This window comes from Aythya marila, assembly GCF_965140915.1.
Source record: "Aythya marila genome assembly, chromosome: 4".
NCBI classification, from domain to species: Eukaryota; Metazoa; Chordata; class Aves; order Anseriformes; family Anatidae; genus Aythya; species Aythya marila.
Genome location: NC_139045.1, coordinates 75,225,757 through 75,239,925, shown reverse-complemented (window position 1 = coordinate 75,239,925; position 14,169 = coordinate 75,225,757). Strand labels below are relative to the sequence as shown.

The window sequence follows — 14,169 nt, the reverse complement described above, 5'->3', positions numbered from 1 at the left end:
GTGTGATTTCAATTAGGGGCCGCGTGTTTGGACAGGGGGCCATAAAGCAGCAGCTGTATTTATTCACCCGTTTCGGAGCTGCCGTGGAAGGCAGGATGCTAAAACGGGCAGGAAAAAAGAAAAAAAAAAAAAAAAAACAACCAAAAAAAAGTGTTTCAAAGGCAAACCTGAGGGATTCCTTTGTCCCTCCCGGTAGCCATCGCCGGGGTGCTGCCACGCCAGCAGGGGAATCATGCTGAGGCAGCCCCAAAATTGCCTTGAAATGCCCCAATTGCTCAAAACACCGAGCTGCTCCTTTCTGGGGAGGTCTGTTTTCCCTGGCTTGGGCGATGAAAAGAAAGTTCAAAGCGTGAGCAACCTGCAGGGATCCCCTGTTTGGGGCAGGGTTTGCTGCGGGCTGAGCACACGGAGATGTTCGGTGCTGGGTTATTATTATGGGGGATTTTTGCTCCCTGTTTATAACCCGATCGCTCAGTTCTGGGGATTTCTCTGCGTTTGTGCACCAGAAAATGAATTTTGGGTGGGAATCCTGTGCTCGTGGAGGCATCCGCACCGGCTGCGGGTTTCCATCGGCCCCGGGGGTGTCATACGGGGGTGCCACCCACACCAGACCCCAAAACACGGTCACACCACTGTGCAGGGATGGTTTTCCCGTGTCCCAGGGGGGTGCACAGCCCCAAACACCCCCCCAGCCTGGTGTGCAGGGGGTGATGCTCCGCCGACACGCGTGGGTGCGGATTTGGGGTGCCACGGGGCGAGGTGTGGGATGGGGACCGTGTCTGTGGGGTGTCCGTGGGGAATGGGGTGGGTGGTGGTGGAAGGAGGGGTGCTGCTGGAGAAAAAGGGGTGAAAAAGGGTGCTGGTATGATGGAAGGCGGGGTGTTGGGGGGATAATTTCAAAGGGGAGGGTGTTTTTGGGGTGAGATTTTGGAACGAGGGGTGTCGGGGAGGGTTAGTATGGAAGGAGGGATTTTGGGGGGTGTTATTTCAGGAGGAGGGTGGTCAGAGAGCTGTTATTTGGGGAGGAGGGGTTTTGGGGGGGGTGTTATTCTGGAAGGAGGGGTTTTGGGGGGCTGTTATTTTGTGAAGAGGGGTTTCGGGGGGGTTTACTTAGAAAGGAGGGTTTTTGGGGGCTGTTATTTTGGGAGGAGATGTTTTTAGGGGGGTGTTATTTCAGGAGGAGATGTTTTAGGGTTTTAGGGTGGGTGTTATTTCGGGAGAAGGGGTTTTGGGGGGTGATTATTTGGGGAGAAGGGGTATCGGGGGGGTGTTATTTCAAAAGGAGAGGTTGGGGGGGCTGTTATTTCGGGAGGAGGAGTTTTGAGGGGTGATTATTTGGGGAGAAAGGGTTTTGGGGGCTGTTATTTGTGGATCAAGGCTATTGGGGGACTGTTATTTCGGGAGGCGGGGGTTTTGGGGGGTGATTATTTGGGGAGAAGGGGTTTTGGGGGCTGTTATTTGGGGATCAGGGCTATTGGGGGGGCTGTTATTTCGGGAGGAGGGATTTTGGGGGGGGGTGTTGCTGAGGGAGGAGAGCTTTGGGGGGCGTTGAGCCCAGACGGAGGGGGGGGTGTCCGGCGTTGTGGGGCAGCCCCCCGCCCCCCGTTTTGCATACGGGAGCGCGCCCCTTCCCCGCCGCCCCATATAAACCCCTCGGGCCGGCTGGCGGCAACGAGCTCGGGCCATGCCGCCCCCCAAGACCCCCGGGACCCCCTTCCACATCGAAGCGATCCTCGCCGCCCCCCCCCGGCCCGGCCCCGCCGCCCCCTGCCCGCAGCCCCCGCGCTGGCCGGGGCCGGGGGCGCTGCCGGGGGCTTGGGGTTGGGGTTGGGGCTGGGGCTGGAGCTGGGGAGGCAGCGGCGCAGGTGAGAGGGGATCCGAGAGGGTCTGGGGGGAAGGGGGGGGGTTCCCTGCTCCCCAGCCCCTTTTCGGGGGGGTGGTTGGCCCCCAAATTGCCCTTTTGCCAAAATTGCGGCCGCGGTTTCATCGCCTGCAGCCCCTCGGCTGACCCCCGGGTTAAAAGGGCTGGGCTGGAGTAAAGAAAGGGGGGAGAGGAAAAAATCCCTAATAATTATTTTCCCCCCTTCTCACTCAGTAATTATCAGCCGTGTGACCCCCGACAATAACTGATCGGGGTGAAGCCGGCCCCCGGTGGGATTTAGTCCCTCCCGGTCGCTTTGGGGCAGGGGACAGTCCCCTTGGCTACCCCTAGCCCCATTCCAGGGCTGCTTCAGTTGATGGAAATGATTTTTTTTTCCCTTTCCACCCACTAAAAACGGCAGCACAATGCTTGGTGCCCTGCTGTGCTCCCCAAAGCCCAGGGTCCTGCATCTCCCGCAGCCACCCTGGGCTTTGGGACCACTTTGGTACCACTTTGGGACCGCTTTGGGACCATTTTGGGATCGTTTTGGGACCATTTTGGGGCCGCTGGCTGAAGTTTTGCAGCACCTGCCCCCCACAACTGGTTGTGTTCCTAGTGCCAGAGCACCTGAGGAAATGGTTTTGTTGCTGTTGATGGCTGTGGGTAAATTTATGCTGTGGTTATGGATGATGCTAACACACCACGCGGTGTGCTCAGGGAGGGGGATGGCAAGTTTTGGGCCAGAATCGGTTAATTTACAGGCAGTGCCTCTCTGCAGGATAGCTGCCCCCTTCTTTTTCTTGAAATTTTCAGCATTCAGAGTGTGATCCTCTATATTGCACAGGCAAAACCTGCAGCCAAGCAGAGTTTTACCTGTACCGGGACCTCTAGCCTGATCCTGACAGCTACAATATTCAGACACCAAAAGTATTTGCTATCTGGATCTTTCTTTTAACTTCTTAGCCTAACTATTTAACATAATGTTTCTTTCACCAGGCGGCATCTTTATAACTGTGTGTGTTACTCGATGTATTCTATCAAATATACAGATATAGAAATATAGTTAATTATATTACATACACAAATATGAAAATATAGCTGAGCAGTTTGTAAAACTATTTCCACAAAGTATTTCGTGCTTGAAGTCACGCTCACTGTTATCCCAAGTACCAAAATAGGGAAAAAATGTGACTGGTGAAATTATTTGAACGCTGAAAATATCCTAAGTGCAGTTGGGGTTGTTGAGCTGGCACAAATCCTTACACAGACACAGAACTTCCTGCCAATTAATCAATTAATGAGATGAACGAGGTCAAGGTGCCCGTTTGTGGCTGGGGAACGTGTCAGTCATTACAGGAGAGGAGTCAGCGTCGTTCTGTACAGCATGACCCTGAAAGACAAAGGAGTTGTTGGCTTTCCAAGACCTGTTACACCTCCAAAGCTGCTGTTGTACCCTGGTGATGCTGCCCACAGGCTGCCAAACCCAGCTCCTGCTCAGAGCAGAGCCGATATCCCCACCAGGTCTCTTTATTTGGGGGCTGAGGTTTCAAAAAACACAGATTTGAGTGTTACTGCCCTGATCCTGCACACGCTTGGCTTTAAAAGTGGGTTCTCATCCTTAAAGTGTGCCTAAATGTTGGCAGGACAGATTCTGCTGTAGCATCAGATGTAGCTTACCAGGTTCTTAGCACCTTCATGAGTGTATTTTGATACCTGGGGGTGTTCTGGCACCGTTGGCTCACCTGTGTGTGCAGACCCCACTGCCTGGAGCCTTTCTGGGGCTCCGAGGAGGAGCAGAGGTCCCCGATCCAGCATCTCAGGGACTCGAGCATCCCTCAATGCTTTACACCCTTCTTTGCAAAGCCCCCAGTAATGCGTGTGCCATAACTCCAGCACCCTGGATGTGAAGTTTCCTACCTTGACAGCTGCTTCCCCCTTTGCTTGGTCCTTGACTGAGGTCTCTGCGGTCTTGGGGGTGACAGCGGGGACATCTGGCTCACAGGAGGTCCTTGGGGGACAGACCTAGGGGTCACAGCCACGCTCCTGTTCATGGGGATGTGTGCGAGTCAGGATCGGGATGAGATTTAGGACCGAAAGCAGCACTGCTCTGAGGCTGGTGCCAGCAGATCCTGCGGTGGCGGGGCTGTATTGTGTGCTAATTAGGTAATTATTGTTATCATCGGGCCACAACTAGGCTGGGGGCCGTGCTAGAGGCAAAGAAATCCCACTGATGCCTCTGCAGATGAGGAAAGTTGTGGCTCCTTCACCCTGCTGAGGGATGGGGATGAGGAGCTGAGGACCTGCTCTGAGAGCAGCTCTCTGTGCAGCTCATAAAGATGGATTTTATAATATTACAGGGATCCTGTAAAAGGGTCAAACCCCGCTCATATTGAGTGCTGCCTGATTTCTTCGGGTCTGGCTGCGTGTCCAGGACTGTTCTAGGTTGTATCTGTCTGTGGGGACATTTCTGCTTTGCTTTTAGTGCTACTTCCTCGTGATCCCCTTCGGTGCAGTGTGCTGCAGGGTTTCAGCTGGAGCAAAAGCAAGCTGGGCATGGCACGTACACAGGGCTGGAGGAATGGCCTGGACCATGCAAATCGCTTCCATCCCCGTTTTTTGCAGGTCTGGAGTTGTCTCACTGCGTAGGGACCGATCCCCTGGGCCCCTCTGGGCCCTGGAGGTCCGGGGGTCCCTGCAAGATGAAGAGGGTCCGCACGGTCTTCAAACCAGAGCAGCTGGAGCGGCTGGAGCAGGAGTTCCTCAAGCAGCAATACATGGTGGGCACGGAGCGGGTCGACCTGGCCGCAACTCTGCATCTCACAGAGACACAGGTAAGAGATGGGTCTGCCGAGGACGATCCTTTTTATTATTCATTTTTGTTAAGAACAAAAACATTTAGGCGCACGAAGCTGTTTGCTCAGGAGTTCGAGCTGGGGAGGACTAATGTAGATTGTTAAGATCCTCCGGAGACAATTTATTGCAGTAGAAATCCTCGCGTGACACTGGATCTAAAGTTTTTTCTGCTCTCCCCTGTGTATTTCTGAAAACCTCGTGCTGAGCTCTTGTGCCGTTTCCCTGCTAGGTGAAGGTCTGGTTCCAGAACCGGAGGATCAAATGGAGGAAGCAGAGCATGGAGCAGAAGAAGGCGAAGCTGGCGCAGTTTGGGGTGATGCAGCCTGCCTCCACCGACACGACGGACGCCAAGGACCACGAGGAGGACACAGTGGACGTCGAGCTTTGAGCAGCTGGTGGGATTCAGCTGCCACTTGTTTTTTTGCAGATGTGCCTGCCCGATGGGAGGTACAAGCAATTTTGTGCTTGTTTGGTCCAAGCTAGACTTAAATCTCTCAGTCTGAGAGAAATGCAGCTTGCCCCCCCCCCAAGTGCAGAGACCCCATCGTTCCTGGGGCTCATCGCCAGGCCAGCTGCAATGCTGGTGCCATGGTTGTGGCAAGGCGTGTGTGTGATCTCGTTTGCTGTTGAAGTGCCAGGGAGCACGAACAGTTCCCGTTAAGAGAGGCTGGGGTGACGATCGGGTGGTGTCTGTGAAGGCATTTGCACACAGGGTGTTGCAGGTGACCGTGTGCTCCTAAGAGGGGAAACCCATGCTGGGAGGAGAACCAGCCCTGGTCGTTTCTCCTGGACATCTGGATTCCCATGTTTGATACTGAGATCACAACAAAAAAAAAAGCAAAAGCTGTAAAGTCCTTTGCTCCCACCCATAGTATCTTTATTCGTATTTCCGTTCATATATTATCCTTGCAGTATGATGAACAGGGTCTGGGCCTGCCCCTGGAGCAGAAGTGCCTCCTATCTTGTGCCTTGCTGTATTTCTGCCTTCGTTTTGCCTTCCCAACCCCCCCGTGGGTCTCTCAGCTTTCCGATGCTGCCTTCCTTCCCCACGGTGCGTGCACGCTGCCGCAGCAGGGAACAAGGCGCTCCCCGGCTTGCTGAGGTGCAGGGATCGGGGGCTGTTACAAAACCACAGCTTTCCAACACCTCTGCTGCTTCAGACGGCCCCCTGCCCCTCGGCCAGATGTGCTGATCCCGGCCCAGACGGCGGCTGCTCTCTGCTCTCCTCGTTACACACCACGGTGCTGGGGGAAGCAGCACCTGGAGCGCTTGGCGAGCACATCTGCAACCCCGTGCTGCTGTGTGGTGGGTGGAAGGGCTCCAAGGGGCTGGTGATAAATAATTATTTGGGCTTTCCTGTCTGTTTTAGTAATTCTTTGGGTCCACACCAGCAGCAGCTAAGCGCTCTGGCTGTCACCTTGCAGTCCCAGGGTGCCGCGAGCTCAGGATAATTCATTGTGCCTCCTCCTGACCCCCAACACTGTATATCACTTTACTCTTTTATTATTTATAGAAATATCTTTTTTTTTTTTTTTTCCTTGTTAAGTGTTATTTATTTGCTTTGTTTCTTAATAAAAATAGCGTGTTTTAAAAAAGAAGTGGGACTGGGTGGGAATGGCAGTGTCTGGCATCACCTTGGTTTTGAGGTGGGCAGCGATGCCTTGGTGGCTTCTTGCCCCGCAGCTGCTGAAGATGGGCTATCCATCCTTTCTGTTGTGCTTGGTTTTCTGTGTTTCCCAGGAAATTGGTTAAAAAATAAATAAAAAATGGAAACCCCCTGACAAGACTCCTGTTGTCAAAAAGTAACAGCAGCTTTCAAGCAGCAGAAGCTATCACAATGTGGTTTCCTCTGACCCATTTTCCTTCCCAAAATGCCAATACAAACACAAGCATTTCCCCCTCACACACGTCTGTGTTTGCTGGTAAACCCATGCACTGACCTCGGCTTGAGTTGAGCAAGGACAGCTTTTAAACAGATCAGCTGAAATTTAACTTGTAAGTGCGAGAAAGGAGGGGGGAAACATTTCCAACCACTCTAATTTTAACGTGAAATTTATTAAAACAAAAAAACACGTATTTCCATCCTCCCTTACATTTTTATTTTTAAAATGGAAATTGATAGCCCACATTAAGGTTGAAAGTAGATATTTTTTGTCCAGTTCCTGCATTTATAATAAATGCCACATTAGGTTAGCATGGGCAGAAATGGTTGAGCTCAAGCTGATGCTCCTACACTATGACTTTCCACTGAAACCTTACAAAAAGAGGACACATAGCGCTATTATTACATTAATGGCTACTCTTTTTGCTGTTAGTGTGAAGATGCAAGTAAAATATCACTCCTGAGGTAGCATTTATTCACCTGCGCCCCAGCCCTTGTTGCAGGACTGCGGGCACGGCTTAGCAGCGCTCCCAACAGGAGCTCGCAGGAAATAAAAGCTAAAACGATTTTAAGCACTTGGAGGAGAACCACGAGCCGACAGTGACACCTAGTGACACCGAAAAAAACCCCACAGCTCCCCAAAGAAACCATGCCCCGTTCCCAAATCCGCGATCAAGGAGCGGGGCTGAGTCAAGCGGGTTCTGTCAGCGCCGGCATGAATTAAAGTCTGATTAAATACAACTGAACTCTCTGTTTTCATTGATTTTAGGCGTTTGCAGACAGCCAGGCTGGGGAAAGCACGGGCGCATGTTAACGTGTGTAAATTTTGTGTTTATTTTTGCAGAAGGCTGGGCCGGTTTTGAGGGCAGCGGGACGCGTCTCCTCACACTGTGAGGGGCACAGCGCCTTCTCGCCTGACAGGGGCTGTCCCTCCCCGTCAGGATGGTTAAAATAAAACACGAATTTATAGCGGAGAGCTAGTCACGCTCCCGGCTGACGGCGGAGGCCCCGTTTGGAGGATTTTTGGAGGTGTTTTTTGGTGTTTTTTGGAGGGGACCAGGGTGGCGGCGAGGTGAGGGGAGGGCTAAGATGGCGGCTAGCCCCCGCCCGCCCGCCCTTCGGCCAAGGGGCTGAGGGGGGTGAGGGCGGTGAAGAGAAGGAAAAAAGAGGAGGAGAAGAAAAAAAAGAGGAGGAGGAGAAAAAAAAAATGAAAGAGGAGGAGGAGGAGGAAGCGCTTCCCGCCCCCGGCGGGTCAGAGCGGGGAAGTCGCCGCCCGAAGATGGCCGCCGCGGCGGGGGACGTGTGCGGCTCCCCGGCTGGAGCCCAGCCCGGGGCCGCGGCTGAGGCTCGGTTCATCAGCAGCGCCAAGGTGAGGCCGGCCCGAGGGGCGTCCTGCCTTCCCCCTGTCCCTCAGCTCTCCTCCTTCGGTCCCTTGAGCCCCCCGCTGCCACCACAGCCCTGGCGGATCCCCGCTGGTAAAGGGGGAGAAGCCCCGGCGCCGCCTCAGGGGGGTGGCTCCCCGCCTCGCCTCAGGCAGCGCCGTGCCCGGGCGGGCTCGGTTTTGGGGTGAAAAGCTCAAAACTTGGGGTTCGCTTTGGGGTGTGTGGCCCCTTTTCTCTGCTCCCCTGAACCACGTTTTCTTCCCTCGCAGGGGAAAGGCTTGTTCGCCACCAGGAGCATCCGCAAAGGGGAGACCGTCTTCGTGGAGCGGCCGGTGGTGGCCTCCCAGTTCCTCTGGAACGCGCTGTACAACTACCGAGGTGAGGTGAAGGTTTATTGACAAATTGCTATTTTTTTTGTTCCAAAGGAAGGGTTTTTGGGTTGGTTTTGGCACCGCCAGGCGTGTGGCACTGCTGGCGTTTTGCCTTGCGAATGGTGTGAGGGGATAAACGCCCAGCCTTCGAGCTGGAAAAAAAAAGCACCACGTGCCACCAAAGGGTGAGGACCCCGATTTTTGGGTGGTTTGGGTGACAATTCCCATTACCCCATGCCACTGAGAGGGTGAGGACCCCAAATTTTGTGTGGTTTGGGTGCCAATCCTCATTACCCCAGCACAAGGTAGAGCCCGCAAGGATGCCAGTGTGCTCTGGAGGTGTGAAAACGCAGGGCACTGGTTGGAAAAGCAAGGTTTTAAAACTATTTTAGTGTACGTGGCTTAAACTGCTCTGCTGGGCCGGTGCTTTTGGGTCTAAGGAGATGATATAGTGTGACTTGGAGAAGAGAAATGCAAAAATGGGGTTTGTACACAAGCCGAGCCTTGCCCTGTGTAGACCGCGCTGCTTGCTGAGCTGATCAGCAAAATGAGGATGCTTGTGGTGTGCATCATACAGCCCTTAAACACACGTCTCACTGCGTGTCTGGTTGTGTTTTCTCCCCTCCAGCCTGCGATCACTGCCTGCGAGCTTTGGAGACGGCGGAGGAGAACGCCCAGCGGCTGCTGGGGAAGAGCTCCCTGGTGCTGCCTCACCCAGAGCAGTGCAGCATCCGGAAAGACCTGCACCAGCAGTGTCCCCGCTGCCAGGTATGGGGTTACCGAGAGGGATCGTGGCCTGCCTGGGGTCGCTGACTCCTTTATAGCATCTGGCCAGGCCCTCAGTAAAGCTTTTTGCCCCGAAATGGGTTCCTGCCTTTCCCCTTTCCGCATCGCTAAAGAGCTGGGGCTCAGAGACCGGTCAGGGAGGGGACACAGCGGGGCCCAGGAGCCCTTTTCCTGCTGCTGTAGCCGACGCCGGGCGCTGTGCCCCTCGCTCTAGGTGACGTACTGCAGTGCTGAATGCAGGCAGGCCGCTTTGGAGCAGTACCACCAGGTCCTCTGCCTCGGCCCGTCCCGTGACGACCCCACGCACCCCCTCAACAAGCTGCAGGAGGCATGGAGGTAGGGGATCGACCTGCCTGGTGCTCCACAGGCAGAGGCGGTGGCTCTAGTGTCCCAGGCTGGGTGACACTAACTTGGGAGCAGTTCTGAAGACCGTTCTCGCTTTGCATCCCTGCATGGGGTGGCTGTGGGTTTGGACACGGGCTGAGCAGTTCTTATTTTTCACCCAGTAAAGGGCTACAGAGCCCTGAGCTCCTCATCGCTCGCTCCTGCAGTTTTAGAGCATGCCTGCCACATCTCCAGCTGCTTGGAGATCCGCCTCACAGAACTCCTGCACGTCCATAAATTGCCGTCCCTGCTTGCAAGTGACAAAATGGGCACAGAGGGGGAAGTGACATCCCTGTCACAAACCCCAGCTCTTGTGCAGCCTTTGGGTTTCCACGGGACCAGGGCTATTCCCTGGGCTCTGGTTTAGCGGAGTTGTAGGGGATTCTTTGTATCCCCTGGACTCCCAGGTGGGTGCAGGCTTCTCTCCCTGGGCTGGCCGCTTTGGTGATGAGCTCAGGCCTGAGCACAAAGATAGCAGCTGCCCCTACCTCCCTCTGGATTTTTCTTTCCGTACCAGCACTGATCTCATCTTCCTTCTCTGTTCCTCTCCAGAAACATGCATTATCCACCGGAGACTTCCAGCATCATGCTGATGGCCCGGATGGTTGCCACTGTCAAACAGGTACGGCTGTCCTTTGAGTCCACGGCTGCTGGTGTGAGGTTTCTTTCTCCTGTTGTGGCTTTTACTTCCAGGGACTGATCTCTTTTTGGCAGAGTGCTTTCCTTCTTGAAGAGATTTCAATGTCTAGAGATCCCTGGTTGTAGACAGAGCAGGCAGCAGAGGAGGCTTCAGTGTCCTGAGCCAAGCAGATGTTTTTTTTTTTTCCATCCCAAATTAATTAGGCAGGATTGAACCTTTCCTTTGGCTCTGCTTCTTTGGCCTGGCTTTCTTGATGCTTTCGCTGGCAGTAAACTCCTGCCATGCAACTGCTTCTGGTGGCTGAACACCTCTGAGTTCAGTGGGGCTCGTCTTCTCCCCCCAGTTCTCCTGGCAGGGGAAGAAAGCGGTTTTGGTGCAGTTTCTTTGCTCGATTCCCTTTTCAGGCTAAGGACAAGGACTGGTGGATCAAGGCCTTCTCGCAGTTCTGCAGTAAGACAGCAAACGAGGAGGAGGAGATCGCTCACAAACTGCTGGGGGACAAATTTAAGGTAAGAGCCTGGCAGGACGTGGGTTTGTCGAGTGCTGGGAGCCCTCCAACCTGCCTGCGCCAGTGGCAGAGAGGAAGGAGGTCGCTTAGAGGGCTTTGGGGTTAGGATGCTGCAGCAAAAACCTGCTGGCCCTTCTGTTGTGGGACTGCTTCAGCTCTGGGAACGGGACAGGGTGATGATATTGAGCTGCTGTCTCCTCAGCAGGTAGTTTTGCTGCTAAAATGAGCAGTTTCTTGCTGCTTTAAGGGCGTCAACCCTCCAGCCTTGCGGGGAAGGACGAGGAGCCTGGCTCCTGAGCCTCCTGCCCTGTGCTGGGCTGAGTCCCCGTGGTGTTGATGCACCCTAATGGTGTTCCCGTGTTCCGCCAGGGCCAGCTGGAGCTGCTGCGTTTGCTCTTCACCGAAGCCCTTTACGATGAGCATCTCAGCAGGGTGAGTTGAGTCACCTGCTCCTAACCCAGGAGCGTGGCAGGACCTTTTTTTGGGTGCCAGTTCCCCTGGCTCACGTCTGCCCTGGGACTCTGCCCCTTTTCTCGCTGCCCCCAAAGCTCCCTGTGGGGTTTGGGGTACGTGCAGGGCGAGGTGCTGCAGCCACTGGCCTGGCCTCAGCTGATTTCTCACCTCCCTTCTGCAGTGGTTCACCCCAGAAGGCTTTCGATCCCTCTTCGCCCTCGTTGGGACCAACGGCCAAGGCATAGGAACCAGGTAACGAGGCTTTCCTGGGAGCTTGTTGCAGGGCTGTGAAAACGGGGCACGGAGGGGGTGCACAGCCTGCAAATCTGCATCGACCTCAGTAATTTCTGGGTTTGGATGTGAGGAGTGGGGCTGGGGGGAGGGAAAATTAAAAGCAGCCCTTCATTTCGGCTCCGTCCAACCTTTTGGTGTCTCTCTGCCAGACCGTGGCCGCTTGAAACACGAATTTAACCCTTAGACCACCCCATATGGGGTCCCACCGTGCCCCCGCAGCGCTGTGGGGCTGTAGTGGTGTTTTTCTGCTTCCCGACAGCTCCCTGAGCCAGTGGGTGCACGCCTGCGACGCGCTGGATCTCCCCATGCTGCAGCGAGAGGAGCTGGACGCCTTCATCGACCAGCTCTACAAGGACATCGAGAAGGGTGAGGGCCCGACAAGGAAGGCTCAGCCGAGGGATCCCCTTTGGAAAAAACACTCAAAACACTCAAAGACCTGCCTGTGCTGTTCATTTGGCTGAGATAAGGATGAGTTAATTAACGGGAATGAAGAATTATTAAGGAAAAACTATTATTAAACGATTTAACTAAAGGGGAAAGGGAAAAAACAAGTAAAGGCCGTGTGGAAGTGCAGAGGGAAGAAATTTCTCCCTGCTTGCCACAAATGAGAGCTGGCTGGGGGTTTTCTCCTCGTGCTGCGTGCGAGGCAGAGCCAGAGCAGCCCCCACAAGGCCTTAACCTGCTCTTAACCTTCCCCTTACTCTGCTGCAGAATCGGGAGAGTTCCTCAACTGCGAGGGATCGGGTCTCTACGTGCTGCAGAGCTGCTGTAAGTAAGAGGAGGGCTGCGGGAGGAGCTGGCAGCCAGGGGAGGGTTGCGCCCTGCTGGCCTGAGTCACCTTTTCCTAGCCCCCAGCGTGTCCCCCGTGCGGGTGGGGTGGTCGCAGCGTCGTGTCCTTAGCCCAGCTGTGGCCCTCCCGGTTGGAGGCACTGCTTAGTAGCCAAAAAAGCAGGGTTTGGCTAGCAAAACGTGCTCCTGGGCCACCTGGGATGGCTGGCACAAGCCCCGCTGCCTGTTTTGGGGTCCTGGACGTTCCCTTTGTCTGGAGGAGCCCTGACTGGTGTTCCCCCCCCCAGGTAACCACAGCTGCATCCCCAACGCCGAGACGTCCTTCCCGGACAACAACTTCCTCCTGCATCTGACGGCTCTGGAGGACATCGAAGCAGGAGAGGTGAGGCAGAGGCGTGCGGGAGAACCCAGTGGATCCCTACCTTCACCACAAACCCCAAACCCCAGCCCTGTACCTCTTTATTTGTCCCGCCACGGGACGGTTCCCTGGCTGGGATGAATTTCAGCCTTACTCCACGGAGTTGCCTCTTGACCCCGCGTTTCCACGAGGCTTTTGGGGCGGTTCTCAGCCCGGCCCTTTTTCTTTTTGCTGGCAGGAAATCTGCATCAGCTACCTGGACTGCTGTCAGAGGGAGCGGAGCAGACACAGCCGCAACAAGATACTCAGGTAGGGGGCAGACACCCCCCAACCCCATCCCAGCAGCCCCAAACCCACGAGTGCCACCTGTTTTAGCCCCCTGCCTCATCAGATCTGCATCCATCTCACCTCCCTCCCTCTTTTTTTTCCTTCCTCTCCCCTCTCCCAGGGAGAACTACCTGTTCACCTGCTCGTGTCCCAAGTGCCTGGCGCAAGCCGACGACCCCGACGCGACGTCAGACGAGGAGGAGGAAGGCGAAGGGGAGACGGACGACGCCGAGCTGGAGGACGAGATGACCGACGTGTGAGCGAGAGGAAAAGGGCCGGGCAAGAGGAAAGGGTCCTCCCGGAGGGCTGCAGCTTTAACTATTCAAAAACAGGGTTGTGTTGTGGGGTCGGGGGGCGTGGAGCTGTGTCGGAGCAGGGCAGTGAGGGAGCAGGAGGCAGGCCCCGCTTCCACCTGCCCTCGTGCTGTGTGTGCGTGCGTGTGAGGCTGTCCCCGTCCTCCCTGCGAGGATTGGGGGCGAGCCAGCAGCCCCCTGCCTCGTCCCGGTACCTCTTGGGGCCGAGTGGTGGTTGTAGGGGCAGCTGGAGGGGCTCTTGGGGCCGTGGGGGTGTCGTTTCCCACCCCGCAGGGATGAGGGGAGTGTGAGTGTGTGGGTGTGCGTGCACGAGGGGAATTATTTAATGTCTGTATTAACACGCTGAGGGGCTGGGGGCTTTCTGCACGCTCCATTCCATGCCTTGAGCTCGGTGAGCAGCAACTGAGGGGTGAAACGGGTTGAAAAGTGGGGCAAAAACGCCTCGGGGTGGCTCAGACACCCAAATTCGTGGGGGTGGGCCATCAATCCTCCCTCCCTCAGCCCCAGCTTTCCTTGCTGGGCTGTTTAGGGAGGGCTGCAGCTGCCACAGGCTGGGTCGTGTAAGCAAATCTCCCCCGAGAGCCCAGAAAATGTTTGGGGTTTCACAGCGAGGCTGGGAAGCACCCGGGGTGTTTTTTTCCCCCCACCCTGTTTGTTTTTGGAGCTGTTTTTCCAGCCCGTTCCCTTCCAGGGGTGTTTTGGGGAGCTGGGCACCTCTGCCACAACCATCGCTGCCAGCCCCACGCCCCTCTGCTTGTCCCCAGCCTCGGGTGGCCCCCCCCGGGCCCTTCAGTGTTGGTAATAAACTGAGCCTGGTGAGCCCCAGGGCTGCGTCTTTGCGGTTATGTGGGAACTGGGGGGACAGCAGGTACAAAAAGGATGGGGTTTAGGATTTTGGGGGGGGCAGGGTGAGGTGTGAGGGCAGCCACGAGCCCTGCCACAGCAGCTGGAGGCAGCTTGGGAAGGG

General features: G+C 55.4%; 2 protein-coding genes across 2 annotated transcripts; both read left to right on the top strand.

Annotated features, from left to right (window-relative positions):
- Positions 1-1,684: 1,684 nt before the first annotated feature.
- Positions 1,685-5,102, top strand: LOC309877322 (homeobox protein not2-like; the record flags this gene model as incomplete). Its single annotated transcript, XM_082758593.1, has 3 exons — positions 1,685-1,865; positions 4,484-4,692; positions 4,944-5,102. The coding sequence occupies 3 exons, from the start codon at positions 1,685-1,687 to the stop codon at positions 5,100-5,102; spliced, it is 549 nt and encodes a 182-aa protein (XP_082614719.1).
- Positions 5,103-7,807: 2,705 nt separating this feature from the next.
- SMYD5 (SMYD family member 5) lies at positions 7,808-14,035 on the top strand. The gene is made up of 13 exons (XM_082758578.1): positions 7,808-7,965; positions 8,248-8,356; positions 8,978-9,117; positions 9,350-9,471; positions 10,072-10,141; positions 10,564-10,668; positions 11,037-11,099; positions 11,302-11,372; positions 11,674-11,780; positions 12,126-12,182; positions 12,491-12,585; positions 12,800-12,870; positions 13,010-14,035. Exons 1-13 carry the CDS (start codon positions 7,876-7,878, stop codon positions 13,146-13,148), a joined length of 1,239 nt encoding a protein of 412 aa, XP_082614704.1. The 5' UTR covers positions 7,808-7,875; the 3' UTR covers positions 13,149-14,035.
- The last annotated feature ends 134 nt before the right edge of the window (positions 14,036-14,169 follow it).